The sequence below is a fragment of the Podarcis cretensis genome, assembly GCF_951804945.1.
Source record: "Podarcis cretensis genome assembly, chromosome: 5".
NCBI lineage: Eukaryota > Metazoa > Chordata > Lepidosauria > Squamata > Lacertidae > Podarcis > Podarcis cretensis.
Window position 1 is genome coordinate 91,550,370 of NC_137174.1, and position 15,305 is coordinate 91,565,674.

At 42.3% G+C, this 15,305-nt stretch overlaps 2 protein-coding genes across 3 annotated transcripts in view; one reads left to right on the top strand and one right to left on the bottom strand.

Annotated features, from left to right (window-relative positions):
- Positions 1-6,268, top strand: part of PIK3CA (phosphatidylinositol-4,5-bisphosphate 3-kinase catalytic subunit alpha) — a 42,303-nt gene extending 36,035 nt beyond the window's left edge. For both annotated transcript variants that reach the window (XM_079977695.1, XM_079977694.1), the window contains exons 20-22: positions 1,464-1,581; positions 2,049-2,200; positions 3,681-6,268. In XM_079977695.1, coding sequence (XP_079833821.1) covers positions 1,464-1,581; positions 2,049-2,200; positions 3,681-3,951 — 541 coding nt within the window. In that variant the 3' untranslated portion in view covers positions 3,952-6,268. The remainder of the gene's footprint in view (positions 1-1,463; positions 1,582-2,048; positions 2,201-3,680) is intronic.
- Positions 6,269-8,779: 2,511 nt separating this feature from the next.
- LOC307217100 (uncharacterized protein) lies at positions 8,780-13,270 on the bottom strand. Its single transcript, XM_079978177.1, has 2 exons — positions 11,994-13,270; positions 8,780-8,848 (listed from the first exon to the last, which is right to left on the bottom strand). The coding sequence occupies exon 1, from the start codon at positions 13,187-13,189 to the stop codon at positions 12,029-12,031; it is 1,161 nt and encodes a 386-aa protein (XP_079834303.1). The 5' UTR covers positions 13,190-13,270; the 3' UTR covers positions 8,780-8,848; positions 11,994-12,028.
- Positions 13,271-15,305: the final 2,035 nt, after the last annotated feature.

Sequence of the window (15,305 nt, forward strand, 5' to 3'; positions counted from 1 at the left end):
CTCTGAAACAATCTGCTGTGCGATGCAGGAGGACATTCACGTTGCTTGAATAAGTGAAATCCCCAGTGGATGAGTGGCACACATGGTTTTCTGGATTGTGGCTGCAATGTTTAGTTATGGTTTTTAGGAGGATGAAGTGGTTAGTTCACACCACCTTATAACTGCAGACATTAATGCAGCTATGTTCCTAACTGGTCTTCTCCAGTTTTCTGATGGCAAAATCTGGCCACTGTATTTTCCCATGGTTTTTCACTTCCCCAAGTGGTAGGAAGTTCTAAGTGCAACTGCTACGCTTGCATTGTGAGAAGCAGGTGCTCAGGACTTCTAGTGGCATGGGGGAGCAGACATAAAATAATCTTTAAAGTAGGACCAAAATACCATTCCAAAATGATGCTGTTGGAGCTCCATCCCTTCTTGCCCTCCGGCTACAAGACGACATCAGCCACCAATCAGAAGTACCGTAGGTAGAATGTGTGTGATAGCTGTTACGTACCAAACATCAAAATGTATCATTCCTTATTTAGGCAAGTATCTTTTAGCCTTAGTTCCCATGAAGGAAGCATATTTGCCTGTTAACGATAACATATCACCTATAGAAAAGGTGGAAACTGGTGGTGCATCTAGGAAATCTTGGCCTCTCATCTTAATGGTCTTATAGTGGGCCCTCTGTGGAGTGATGTGTATTACTTCACTTACTTCAAGATTAGTTAAGACAGCCCTGCTGTGTTCGGTGGCTCTCCTGCTCATTCTGCTGAGCGGGGCCCTGGATTTCTTCCCAAAACCATGCCTGGAAAGCATCACTGGTGGAAATGTCACCTGGTGCAAAACAATTGCTGATGGATTTGAACGGATTTTCTCATATTGTAAAACAAACTGCACTTGAGTGCTGATCTGTTTCTGGGCCAAATTCAAGGTGCTGATTTTAACATTCAAAGTCTTAACCAGCCTGGATCTTGATTATCTGAGGGAATGCCTCCTCCTGTATGAGCCCTATCAACAATTAAGATTTACCACTGAAATCCTGCTAAAGATTTCATCATCTGTTGAGTCTAGATTGGACTCAAAAAGAAAAAGAGCCTCTTCTGTTGTAGCCCCAGATCTTTGGAATGCCAACCCTCAAGAGATTCACATGGCTCCATCTTTAGTTTTCTTTGAAAGACAAGTCAAAACTTTTCATTTGTTTCTTTTCTGCCTTTTGATAGTTAATTTTATAGAATCCACTGTTTTATTTGTGGCATAGATTTGGTTTCAGATTTAGATAAGGTATATTGTTGATTTTTGTTGTAAAACTATTTTGAAAAGTGACATAAAATGTTTTAAATAAATATACATGTTGAATTCTCCCCCATCCAAAGAGGTGGCTTCCGGGAATACTCATCTACGTTGCGTGTCTGAATTGTTTTCTTTTAGAAGTTCTAAACAATGTCACCTGCAATATTTCATGTGTTCTTTGTTCTTAATAGGTATGATGCAGCTATTGATTTGTTTACACGCTCTTGTGCTGGCTATTGTGTGGCTACTTTCATACTGGGAATTGGAGATCGTCACAATAGCAATATCATGGTGAAAGATGATGGGCAGGTAAAAATGTTTACAATGATTATGCCTTTCTATGTGCAGGTATTTGGGCAATGCAAAAGCTTCCTACCATCATGCTTCTTATCTTCAGGAAACACTTTCTGCCTCTGCTTCTGATGAACCTTTTAAGCATCTGCCCTAACAGTTCTGTAGGTTGCAGAGGCATTAGGCTAAGGTACATATTCACACTAAACATTGGCCTAAAACACACCCAGTACCCCTGTGCAGCTGTGAATTTCAGTAGCAGTTTTATGGTGGTGCCTTTGGAAAGTCTGTTCCCAATACTGAACTGTTCATTGCACTTCTGAGAAATCCCAGGTTTCTTTGGAACAGTATGAAAGCCTCTGGTGCAGGGCTGTTTTGCATATTGACTCTTAGAATGAAATATCAGATCAATATGCAGGTGGGAATATTCTATTCTCTTGGCTTTCCCAGATTACTAATAACCTAAAAATGCATTTTCTTTAAAGCTGTTTCACATTGATTTCGGACACTTCTTGGATCACAAAAAGAAGAAGTTTGGCTATAAACGAGAGCGTGTGCCATTTGTCTTAACGCAAGATTTCTTGATAGTGATTAGTAAAGGAGCCCAAGAATGTACCAAAACAAGGGAATTTGAAAGGTACGACATTTTATAGTTGAAGTTTTAATTGAAGTTTAATTGTTATAAACAAATATTACTATATAATTAATCAGATATTATCTTGAAATACTGAAGGAAAGGGTGATGTTTCTGTGGGGGGGGGTGATATTTTGAATGAACTAACTTTTTAATTGAATTTATATACCGCTCTGTACCCGCAGGTCTCAGACTGGTTCACAGACTATCAGGGCAGTTCACAGAATACAGAACTTTGTCACTGTTACCTTAATTTTATGTGCACAATGTGGCTCACGACTTTCATTCATACGTTATTTTATAAAAAATAATAATTGTAAGGGTTTTGAAATACAACTGGTGTAATAAAGCAAAGACAATGTAATCCTGGGGTGACTTGTTTTTACAGTGTTCTGTAGTGGTTACACTGTTGGACTAGGACCTGGGAGACCATTGGGTGACCTTGGATCAGTCAACATCTCTTAGCCTAACCCAGGCTTCCTCAGCCTCGGCCCTCCAGATGTTTTTTGGCCTACAATTCCCATGATCCCTAGCCAGCAGGACCAGTGGTCAGGGATGATGGGAATTGTAGTCTCAAAACAACTGGAGGGCCGAGGTTGAGGAAGCCTGGCCTAACCTACCTCACAGGGTTGTTGTGAGGATGAAATGGGGAGGAAGAGAACCCATGTACACCAACTTGAGCTCCCTGGAAGAAAAAAGTTGGTATATAAATGTAGTAAGTAAACAGAGAGCTCCCAGAAAAAATTGTCCACATCTAAAGAGCATGAGGGTTTTGAAAGCATCACACATACTCCAAATACATTTTCTCCAAAGAGGTTTTCCCTAAACACCATGGAATAAACCACAAGCCATGGGTGTGGGGTTATTGGTTTGTGTACTGGGGGTTGTTCTTATTTTTATTAGGTATTTTTAGTTTTTATCATGTGTTTTTATGTTGTGAACCACCCTGAGATCTACATATGCAGGGTGGTATACAAATTTAATAAACAATACTCCTAGAATGGGAAATTGGCATGTTCCTCGTCATGTATATCTCAGAACATGTAGCCTATAACCTGTAATAACTGGGGCCAAGCAGAACAGGAAATGCATGACCAATGTGCACAAATTATTTGATTCTGGATTTAGTAGTTTAAAAGGCTTTGTGTCCTTCATTTCCAGGTACTCTACTTTTAAAATGCCTATATTTCCAGAACATCTTTTTTGAGAAAGCTAAATACAGTGAGCGGTATGGTTTTATGTTGAAAAGCATTGCACAAATTATTTTTTCCTCAGTGGGAAAATAGTTTTCTTTAATGCCACATAATAAAGAAATGTTGATAGCCTCATGGCCTTTTCTGTTGATGGCATCATGGCCTTTTCAACTGTAAAGGTCAACTAGCAGCTGTTTTTATGTACCGTACTCCTTTTGTTTCATGATCCTCAAAAACTGTGGCATAGGTCTGATTGATATTTTTTTTTTCTTTTTCTTTTTCTTTCCAAGGTTCCAAGAAATGTGTTATAAAGCTTATCTAGCAATCCGGCAGCATGCCAATCTTTTCATAAACCTCTTCTCCATGATGCTTGGTTCTGGAATGCCAGAACTACAGTCTTTTGATGACATTGCATATATTCGCAAGACTCTTGCATTGGACAAAACAGAGCAGGAAGCGCTGGAGTATTTCATGAAACAGATGAATGATGCTCATCATGGTGGCTGGACAACAAAAATGGACTGGATCTTTCATACAATCAAGCAACATGCCTTGAACTGAAACAAAAATGAATGTGCTGAAAAACTGATAACCCATTTTGTGGCTGTTTCACTGCACTGTTGGCAGTAAAGTTTGGTTGCATCTTAATTGCACAAACCATTAACAGCATTTGAACTTGCAGCAAGATTAAAAAACAACAACCTCAAAGCTATTTAAATACGTTAAACAGGGTTTCGGAACACTACAGACTGTGTATTACAAATACAACTTTTCCTGTATGTACAGTCATGTTATGCCTTAAGTCCAGGAAGGTATACTTCAGTGATTTGTTTGATTGATTGAGGAATCTGTGCCGAGCATTAAAACCAGTCGTTCACATGTTCCAGTTGGTCTGGTGAAAATTGGGCCCATGTAGGTTTGCAAAAGAAGGAAAGCTTAGCAATATTAATTGCTCCTGAGAGTTTTCCTCTCCCATGAACTCCAGTCAGTAAATTAGAGAAGATCGTGCCTTCATAATGTCAGATATAATTGGTGGGTTTTAGAGTAGCAATTTTCTCAGTTTTTATTTGACTATTTCAAACAAGTTATTAGGTGTAGATCTTAAGATTCTGCTGGACAGTATTAGTAGGGTTTCAATGATTACCTCTCCCACCACCTCAAAAGTCTGGCTAGTGGGGAGGATCGGGTTTAGTGCAACACTTTCAGATTTGATTTTTTTTTTCCTAACCTAAACCTCAGTACATTTTTTCATGCATGTTTTTCAGAACCTAAAAAGAGGTGAGTTATTAGAATTAAAGATTATTTTTATAAAGGTTATTTATATAACAGAAGCTATTAATATATAATACTTCCTTACATTGATTTGTCCAGTTTTGTCATTTTAATTCTGTAGATCATTTCTCTTTCTAAGAGCCTACTTGTATAAGCTGCTAGGCTGATGTTGTGGTTTGTAGGATCATATTTAAAGATCCTTGTGCTGTTCTGGGGCATGAGTTGTCCATGTGTTCTTAGAGGTGACTCTAAAGCCCTACACCAAGTTCACCTCTGGCAGGAAGGGATTAGGAACTTTCCAACAGGAAGCTTGGTAGAGCAGCATAGGAGCACCCCACTATTTAGTACGCTGTTTAGTTGCACCAGCACAACTTCTATTCCTGTGGTTGACCCTCTATGACAAGGCTAATTTGTTTGCTTGGAAGCGTTTTTCTGTTTTAATCTGTGGGATCCTTTTCCAAGTAAACACACTTTAAAGACTAGAATGTCCAACTCCATTGTCTACAGCTTTCTTAAATGTTGATAGTGTGTTTAAGTCAAGCAACAAACCCTTGCTGAAATTCAAATTTGACTTGGCAGATCAATGGTAATCCTTGGCGTGGGACCAGGTAGATCAGTGGGAATGCAAAGACTTTGACTTCGTCTAAGTGCTCCCAAGGAGCAACATTCTCTTGCAAAACCTCTTTGATTATGCTGAACAAGAGTACTGAAAGCCAATCAGAAGAGAGACTTGCATGGATTGGGAAATGAGGGGAGGGAAAGATGCGTACCCTTCACCCTCTGCTTTTTCACCCAGTGCTGACACACACAGATTAAGATCAGTTATTGGAAAAGCTTTTGCTTCCACTACTAACTGTTTTTACTTCCAACGGAAGTATAAGCAGAAAGTTTTTACTTCCAGTGGAAGTATAAATGGAACGATAACTTGTAACAATGCTTCCAGTGCCAATGTCAGCTCTGGTATTTTAGGGTGGAATGAGGCCCCACTTGTCTTCCTTCAAATACTATCTCAGGCAATACTCTTCAAATGATATGCTGGGCATTTTGTTAATCCTGGACTTTGGAGTCCATCTCTGTCTTAGCCCTCTTTCTTGGACTGTTAAACAGAAGCTGCTTAATTGCAGTAACTAACATACTAGAAAATCACTGTATTTTCAATCCGATCATTAAATGGTCCTTTGTACTGCAAAAGAGACAATAGTCCATAGCATGCAGAGCTAGCAACCAATATTTTATACGTGTGTGTGTGTGTGTGTGTGTGTGTGTGTGTACATACATATATATATATATACATATATATATATCTGTATATATCTGTCTTTAAAACAACAAAACTGATACAACTAGCAGAACCATTGGTACAACGTATGTCTTTTTTAATAAGGCCAGGTATTTTGAGCCCGGGATATGTAAGGTGCCATTTCTTCCATATTAATGTTATTGTCTCACAGCATCTGAAAATGTTTCAGAAATTTGGATATTTGAGTTCACTTGCCTTTTCTTCTGTCCTTCAAATCTAGGTATTACTTGGAGTGCAATACCAGTTTGAACATAATTTGCTGACGTTAGGTCATTATAAATAAATTTGTATAGACTTCATGGAGAAGAGGCTATGTTTTTTCAGCAAGATAAATATTAAGTAGGCTGCTTGTTGTTGTTAAAATTGAAAGGGGAAAAACCACCCACCATGCTGAGTGTTCTTATTTTTGTGGATACAGATTTGCAGCTGCAGAGGTAACATAACTGTTACCAGGCAGCCCTGGTAAACATTACAAATACACTCTCCTTGAAAACTAGTATCTATACAAATAATGCCAAGTGGGTTTGTAGAATGAAAGCCAAGGCTAGACTGGTGGAAATAGGGACATATGAATTATCTGAGTTGAGGTGGAGAAGACTGTTAGCCAAAAGTCTTACTGGATCCCAGTCAATGTGCTTGTTTGCTTCTCTATGTTGCCTTGTATATGATTGTCATTCATAGATAGATAGATATGAATGAATGACTCTTAGGCTGTAGTCAACAGTTTTGCAGCTTTTTGGGTTCTGCTCACTTGGGAATAATGATAAACGTAATGCTGTGATACAGTGGTGCCTCGCAAGACGAAATTAATCCGTTCCGCGAGTCTCTTCGTCTAGCGGTTTTTTCGTCTTGCGAAGCAAGCCCATTGACGTCTTAGCGGATTAGCGCTATTAGCGGCTTAGCGGCTTTTAGTGGCTTATCGGATCAGCTGATAAGCGGCTTAGCGGCTTAGAAAAGGGGGGGGGGGAACCCGCAGGAACTCGCAAGACATTTTCGTCTTGCGAAGCAAGCCCATAGGGAAATTCGTTTTGCGAAGCGCCTCCAAAACGGAAAACCCTTTCGTCTAGCGGGTTTTCCGTCTTGCGAGGCGTTCGTCTTGCGGGGCACCACTGTATTTTTATAAGAACATAGACCCTGTCTTATAACAAGTCAGTCAATGGATCCACCTAATTCATTAATTTTTATGCGAATAGGCAGCCCAGTCCAGGATTTTTTTTTATTGTCCTTTCTTGAAACACCAGGGGTTGAACCTGCAAATTTCTGCAGACAAAGCATGTGTTCCACCACTGAGCAGTGACCCTTTCATAATCCATATCTTACTCCTTTAGCAATTGTAATACATGTATATTTTACCATACAGAATATCATCATCTTTAGTTGTGTTCTAGCACTCCACACTTAAAAAGGTCAATGAGAAATCTTGTCTGGTTACAGAAGCCTGTGATATCATTTCTGGCAAGCTTTTGTTGTGTTCAGGTGGGTGATTGCAGATTCTACCTTTCAAGACTATGAAGATTAATTTTGGGTTTTTTTGCGGGGAGGGGAGAATGCATAATGTCTGCTGAAGACTTAAACCATTTCAAGGCTTCAAGTGCTGACCACCTAATTCCTGGCTGTATGGTGCCAGCAAGCAGAAGTAGTTAGGAAGGGTATATACAGCTGTTAAAATCTGCTGTTCCATTGATACTTCTGTGGTTGGGTTTGGGCCTTGAATACTGGTATAATGGTCTAAAGATTCAAAACTGGGTTTAGTAAGTACAAATTCAAACAACTTTTACTCTTTAAACACCTTGAAAGAAACCGGCTTTCTGCGAGTGATACTTGGAGAAGTGAGGGGCTGTTCCCCGACTAATGGTGTTATTTCCCTGTCTTTTGCTTCCCTTTTTCTGAAGATGCTCCTACCACAGCTTCAGTCCACCCACTAAAATTGCTTGGGGACCAATTCTGTTGCCATGAATACCACCTGCTGCACTTCTTCCCTGGCTTGGCAAGTGGACAACCAACTGATAGCCCGCAAAGGGCTGGCCCCTGGCCCAGGGGTCTCCAGTTTTTGACCTGACTAGTAGTCGGCAATGACATATTAGATCATTTTTAAAATGAGAACTGGTTTGTTCCTACAGCTTTCCACATCTTTAGATAAAGAGTAGCCAGTATATGTGGTGAAAAGGAAGTTTTATAAACATGTTTTGCTACGTCAAAATCAAGTGATTTGTCATTACATGGGAAAGACAAGCCCATGTATTTTATGGACATGAATGAAAATTAGTTGCAAGTAGTTCACTTGAGATGGGATTGTCCTTCTCTTAGTATTTGCTCTTGTTTTTTAATGGAGAGCCATGTAAACACTTAGGAGCGTCTGCTGGCATTCTCTCTTCCTTATAATCTGCACGCTCAGTGTTTGATCTTTGTATTTTTCTCCAGTTTTAGTGTCTGCACAGGTTGCAGACCATGTCTGGACCCGTCTATACAGAGGGAAAGCAAGAACCATGGGCCCACTCTGAATTCTCCCCCACCCAGCTACTTTTTGCTTTTAAAAATTAAGAGATAGAAGATCTAATCACGATGCTTCATTGCCTCATCCAGTCTGGCCCTAAGCTACCTATTTTCTGATTTGGAGTCATATGTTACATTTTCCAAAACTTCCTTTGCAATAAATGTGATACTCCTTTCTCTCTTTGCTTGTGTAACTGGCTGTAACATATCAAGTAGGCTGGTTGCAGAGATTACGCTTCCCCACCGCTTGAGAGTAACCAACTTACTAGGCATTTAAATGCTGGATGTAAATAATTCCAAAATTAAAATACACACAGAGAGAGATTGGAGGGAATAATCTGAATTTTAAACGATGTTCCAGTGATGAATGAGATCTTGAGTATTACTGAAGAGCTGTAAATAAAAACAACACAATATGAATATTTAAAGTAAAAAGGTAAAGGTAAAGGTATCCCTGCCCGTACGGGCCAGTCTTGCCAGACTCTAGGGTTGTGCGCTCATCTCACTCTATAGGCCGGGAGCCAGCGCTGTCCGCAGACACTTCCGGGTGACGTGGCCAGCGTGACAAGCTGCATCTGGCGAGACGGCGCAGCACACGGAACGCCGTTTAACTTCCCGCTGGTAAGCGGTCCCTGTTTATCTACTTGCACCCGGAGGTCCTTTCGAACTGCTAGGTTGGCAGGCGCTGGGACCGAACGACGGGAGCGCACCCCGCCGCGGGGATTCGAACCGCCAACCATGCGATCGGCAAGTCCTAGGCGCTGAGGTTTTACCCACAGTGCCACCCGCGTCCCTAATATTTAAAGTAGGTGACTGCTAATTAATCTGAAAGTAACAAGCTTATTGTGAAACATTTCTACATGTCACATAGTAATGCACAGAGTTGCTGCATTTTTGGCTCCAATTTCCACCTACGCCAGTGCTAATTGACATTTAGCAGATGTGGAGACTGGCCCATTGGGGCATGTGGGCAACTGCCCCACCAACTACAGTCCGACCTAAGCCTGCCTTCCTTCCAGGAGGTACCACTGACTGTCAGCTTCCTTCTCCTTAACCTCAGTCCTACCATTGTAGACTTTAGCAGGGAGGAAGATGTGGGGCGAAACTAGAATTAGTTGCCTCTGGCTCCACCCAAGTCCCAATAGGACTAGCCACCATGACAATCAGACTCAACATCTATTTAGTGTCTTCTGTTTGTTAGGTACTCTATCAAGAGCCCTGCAAGCATGGCATGTGGATGAGACAGGTTTGAAAAAGAGGGCAGTGCCATTTAACAACTATAGTAACTGGGGGTTCCAACCGTTGGGGACCAGTGGGTATATCTGGAATATTGAGCAAGGTCCATGGGTGCCAGTCAGAAAATGGCTGTTGTGGGGTGTGTAGAAGCGGCTGAGCCAGTGCACACAGGAACTGAGTCAGAAGAGCAAGCTATCTCCTGCATTGTGGGTTTTAAGAGATACTGACTGTGACCTTTTGCAGGCACAGTAAGGTGGGCACCCTGATGTCTATGGGTGCTGCGTTGTCAATCCCTGACTTTGAGGGACATGAAAAAGGCAATAGAAGATAAAAGATGGACCAGAGTGATTTAATTACAGGTCTTTTTCTTTCTTTTTTGAAGGATGGTCTTGTGGTGAGACTTGAAAGCAGCAGAGGAAGCTAGCCAGAACAACAGAATAGATTTAGAGGTGTGGCCATGGAAGAGTTAAAAGGAAATTGCAGAAGAATATGAATGATCTGAAAGGGGGGGATAGCATAAGTGAAGAGAGAAATAAATGGCTATGTTGCTTTTTGGCCAAGAACTCTCAAACCACTGCCCTGCAATCTTGATGGTTAAGATTTTAATAATAACAATGTATGTGCATGGTTACATATAGGGGGTTAAGGGAGGGGTAGTACGTCTGGTGGAAGACACATTATGCTACTTCTGGGGTAGTTTACTGCAGCCTGCACTCTCCTATCACCTGTGGCTTCTAGAAGCTGTCAGCATGTAACAGCAGTCACCTGAACAACAGATTGAGCAGACCCACAGCTCACCTGATCACCATCTTTGTCACTATAGTGAAATGCATTGTATTTCTATTTGAATTTTAATAAATGTGTCTAAATTTGTGTCTATGAATATAAATTCGCCTATGGAGATTTATGTCCTCTTTCTTTTTTGTAGGGTGAGATTTTCTCTCTTGGAAGATGCATAAGTGGCCAACCTTTGTGGCTTATATTAGCCCATTTGTAAAACCAGGAAACAGAGATCACAACACACTGCCTTGGATTAAAGTGAAATGAGACTGCAGCATAGAAAGGGGCACTCTGCAGAAGCAAGATTCTCCTGCCATGGCTGTGATGCGATATGAGGCATGTTGTTTCAAAAAGCCCTTTGGCCTTGCATTGTTCTAGCATCAATGATCTAGGTATTACAAATCTGGGTATGTAGATACAAGTGCAGTATAAGAATGTGTGCAGAATATTTGCCTATTACAAGGAACAGCTTTAACAAGTATGAGATGCTCTTAGTGGCCTTGCAGCTTCAAGTCTAGCTGCCAAAGCTGGACACTGATCTGACTTCAACACACACCTCCTGCCATTGTTGGCACCTGTCTGTCTTGAGAGACAATGGAGTGTGCCTCTGGGGGTGAAGTCAAACCACTGTGTTAGCAGCACTGAAGTGACTTCCCTGGGCACAAGCCTGGGCAGCCTGTATGAAGCTCCTGGGCTGCCCAGATGACAACACTCCCATCTTGGCCTCACTGATGTGGTCCAAAGGAAGGCAGAGCAATATGTTTGGCACCAGCTTAGTTGCCGGAGGTGTACAAGACGCCATCTAACTTAGGAACTTGGCTCAGGATATGTGTAGGGTTTACTCCTTAGCCTTTTCTTCTGAAGATATCCCACACGGCAGTGGAGGTTTAGGATCAAGAGTTTTGATTCTCCTAGATAGGCACCCTTACCTGGTTGACTAGTCTCATCTGCCCCTCATTTCCCTCTACAGCACAAGCAGAAACCGCCTTCATGACCGTTGGACCAACTATTGATCTCATCTGCCCAATCTGCCGGAGCCTGTCTTCACATGCAGGGGAAGTCCCTAACTCACTTAGGGGTTGAGACCCATTAGCTACCCTCACTTGGTTTAGCGGGCCAGTTGAAGCCATTCCTGGGGTGTGGCTGCTGTTGCATGCTGGCAGCTTCTAGAAAACACAGGTGAGAGTTGAGTGGAGGGTGGGGGCCAAAGGTGGACAAACTACCTCGGAAGGAGCATGATGTGTCCACCACCAGATGTGCTGCCCCTCCCCTAATGCTCCATACACCACCTGCCATACACTTCAACCAACATTCAGGGATGTGAAATCTAGGTAATGGTCAGGCAACCATCCAATTGCCTTGCACTCATTGGTCAATTAATTCCAACATGCTCTGCAACTATTTACATAATTGCTTCATCTCCTAAGTCCTGGACCAGTAAGGGGGGATGGAGAACCTGCTTCTGCTGTCCCCTTGAATCTAGATTCCAACTCAGTCAGTGTTGCTGTTCCTTTAACCTTACCTGATGTGAGCAGAGTGTTCATCTGTGGTGCCAATTCAGAACTTTAGAGCTGCTCGTATTGCCTGGCATGCTGCTCTCTTCACCTCTAAAGCCCTCTCGGGCTGGCCTGACTGATAGACAGCCACCTGAACTTGAACTTCTGGCTCTGTCCCGTCCTGATCTAACAGTAAGTCGCAGCAGAAGAACCCATCTAACAAGCACCTCAGCCAGCGCCGTGCTCGGGCCTCTTGTTCTGCATCCAAACCCGGGTCGGGATCCACCTGCACAATGACCCCAACCAGAGCCACCGGGTTATAGTAGATGCAGTTCTTCAGCTTGTGCAGCATTTCGGCCAGTCGATCCAGTTGGTCCCACGACTTTAAGAAAGGGGCTCTGCACAGGAAGAAGATGAGCTGGGAGTAGATCCTTTCTTGTTGCCTGGAGCAGCCATTTTCAGTCAGGACCTGGGGTCTCTCGGGCCTTTGGCTGGCTGCTTGGTCGCAACAGATCACCGAGCTCGTCACATGGAAAGCTGGGATTGGGAACTTTGCAAACACCTCCTGGCGGAAGGTCTCCACCACTGCCTGGCTTTGTAGCTCCCCAAGCAAGTGCACGTTGCCTCCCATCATAAACTGGAGAGTCACAAATTCCAGCTCCAGCTTTTCCTCGTGGGGAAGGTCAGATCTGGCAACAACAGCCAAGAGGTCCCTGACTAGTTTTAAACCTGCTTCTTGACCTTGGTTGTCCTGTTCTGCCATCTTCCCTTGCCCTCTTCCCGCTTGGTCTGTGATCTCTTCCCAGGATCTCCCAGCCTGCCTCAAGATCTTCCTGTGGGTTCCTGTGGTCCACCCTCTGAAGACATCTTGGCTTGCTCTAATTTGCTCAGTATTCCTTTTGGGGGCTTCTGTAGGCTGCTCTATATAATCTTCCTGCCCACCTTGAACCTGCTCCTTGATCTTTGGCCTGGCTCCTCCAGCCATACCTGTGACACACTCATGATCCCTGCCAATCTCTTCTGGGATTTCTTGTGGCATAGCTCCATCCAGCTCAGTGCTCTCTTCCTGTGGTCCTCCTTCCTGTTCTAGAATATTCTCCTGTTCACTTTCCTCCAGCTCTGTGAATTGCTCCTGAAGTGTTCCATCCAGCTGCCTGATGTTCTCCTCAGCATCCCACTCTTGCTCTGTTACCTCCTCTTGTATTCCTTCCTCCTGCTCCATTCCCCTTAGCTTCCTTCCTCCCCCTGTTCATTTCCCCAGATCCTCCCAACTCTGCTTTCTTGTTGCCTAGTCCTCAGGCAGCCTTGTGTCATAATACACATTGACCTGACTCATTCAACACACATTAACATGTGTCACCCGCATTACTATCTCTTGAAGACAACTGCATGATAGTTTCAAAAATATGTTTTCAGACAGCGCATTTTCTGGACCTGTCTGAAAAGAAAGAAATTATGACTCAGTATAATTGGAGAAATCAAAATAATCATAGGGTGTTTACTCCCATTGGTTGTTCTAGTTGGTTGTGTAAAAGATAGTGGGGGACTTGGGGCTTTCAAATTTCAGGTCTGGGGACACTAAAATTTGGCATTGCCAGCCTCTTGCGCTCCATTCTACAGCACTGTTGTGGTATCCCTTGCAGTGCGGCACCCAGTGCAGCCAAACTGGTCGCGCTACCTAAAACCGCCTCTGTAAAATATGAAGTCCTAATAGAGGATAGAGAAATGGCTATGAAGTTTATGGCATGTAGTGCCTTAAGAGAGAATATTATGAAAATGATATACAGGTGGTACATGACACCAGTCAAGCTTGCAAAAATATATCATCTGTCCGATAATAAGTGTTGGAAATGTAAAGAAAATGAAGGTACATTTTTTCACCTTCGGTGGACGTGCCCAAGGATTAAGGCTTTCTGGGAAATGATATAGAATGAAATGAAAAAGGTATTTAAGTATACCTTTCTGAAGAAACCAGAGGCCTTTCTCCTGGGCATGGTCGGCCAATTGGTGTCAAAAAAGGATAGAACTTTCTTTATGTACGCCACAACAGCAGCAAGAATACTTATCGCAAAGTATTGGAAGACACAAGATCTACCCACTCTGGAAGAATGGCAGATGAAAGTAATAGACTATATGGAGTTGGCAGAAATGACTGGCAGAATCCGGGACCAGGGAGAAGAGTCGGTGGAAGAAGACCGGAATAAATTTAAAGATTATCTGCAGAAATATTGTAAAATTATTGAAAGTTAAATTGATGTTGGACTGAAACAAAGCGGTTTTAGCAACAAGGTTAAAATGAATCTGTAAAAATAGATTGATAACAGATGAAAATATAAAGTTATAAGGTGTTAAAATATTGGATTAAGATTAAAACAAAGAGGGAAAGGATTTGCTGAACTAAATAATGTGAATTGGAATACAGAAAAGGGAGGTGTTAGGGAGTCAGGGAAATAAGTAAAGGAAGTATAAGACAAAGAAAAGATGGATTTATTTTTAAGCGTTTTTTCTTTTGTATTTTGCATTTTGAAATTTTTCCTGTGTATCTTTGTATTTCTTTTATCTTGTTAGTTTTCTTTAATAACCTTTTTTGTTCTGTAAAACCTTAATAAATATATTTTTTTAAAAAGAGAGAGAAATGGCTATTAATGTATTGACAGCTGCCCATATTATAACCTGTCATAATTGGGGAGAAATATAAGGTCCCCAACAATGTAAGACTGGGTGATCAAAACCTGAGAAATAGCAAAGTTTGTTTGTTGCATTTGCCAAAAAAGGCTCCCAGAGTGACTTACAGTCCAACATGGCCAAAGTGGAAAGAGGAAAATCTAAACTTGGGCACCAATTTCTAGACTGTTGTTCCTATATTGGCCAGCTGACACAGTTCTAAGACAGGAAGTGCATGATGGAGCTGGATCTCCAACAAAGCTGGTGAAAGCTGGCTTCTTATCTCTCTCATTGAGTCCGATGGAACGGCTGCCCCCAGGTAACAGTTGAGGGGAGAGAAGGCTTGAGGGAAGTCTGTCACCGCACAGCTGATGGAGTGAGCTCTGCTTTTCGGCTCTCCCACTGCTGGAATTTTAAATATAGGCAACAACCGTTTTGCGTGGGGTTTACATTCCTGACCACCACCCCACGGGTTTGCAGAGCACGCATAAGTCTGCTGCAACCTGCCCCTTTTCCCAAGTTGCTGTGATGTGCGCATGTGCAGTCGAACACATATTGGACAAGCGTAAGACAGTTGTTGCCTGTATGATAAAATTTCACAAACCTCATCAGAGTATGAGAAGGGCGGTAATGTAGTACAGTAGCTGATTTATGGAAAAGTGGAATATGTTCAA

What these genes read in the sequence shown, in the direction of transcription:
- LOC307217100 (XM_079978177.1), bottom strand. Translation starts at nt 13,189, where the DNA reads ATGGAGCAGGAGGAAGGAATACAAGAGGAGGTAACAGAGCAAGAGTGG.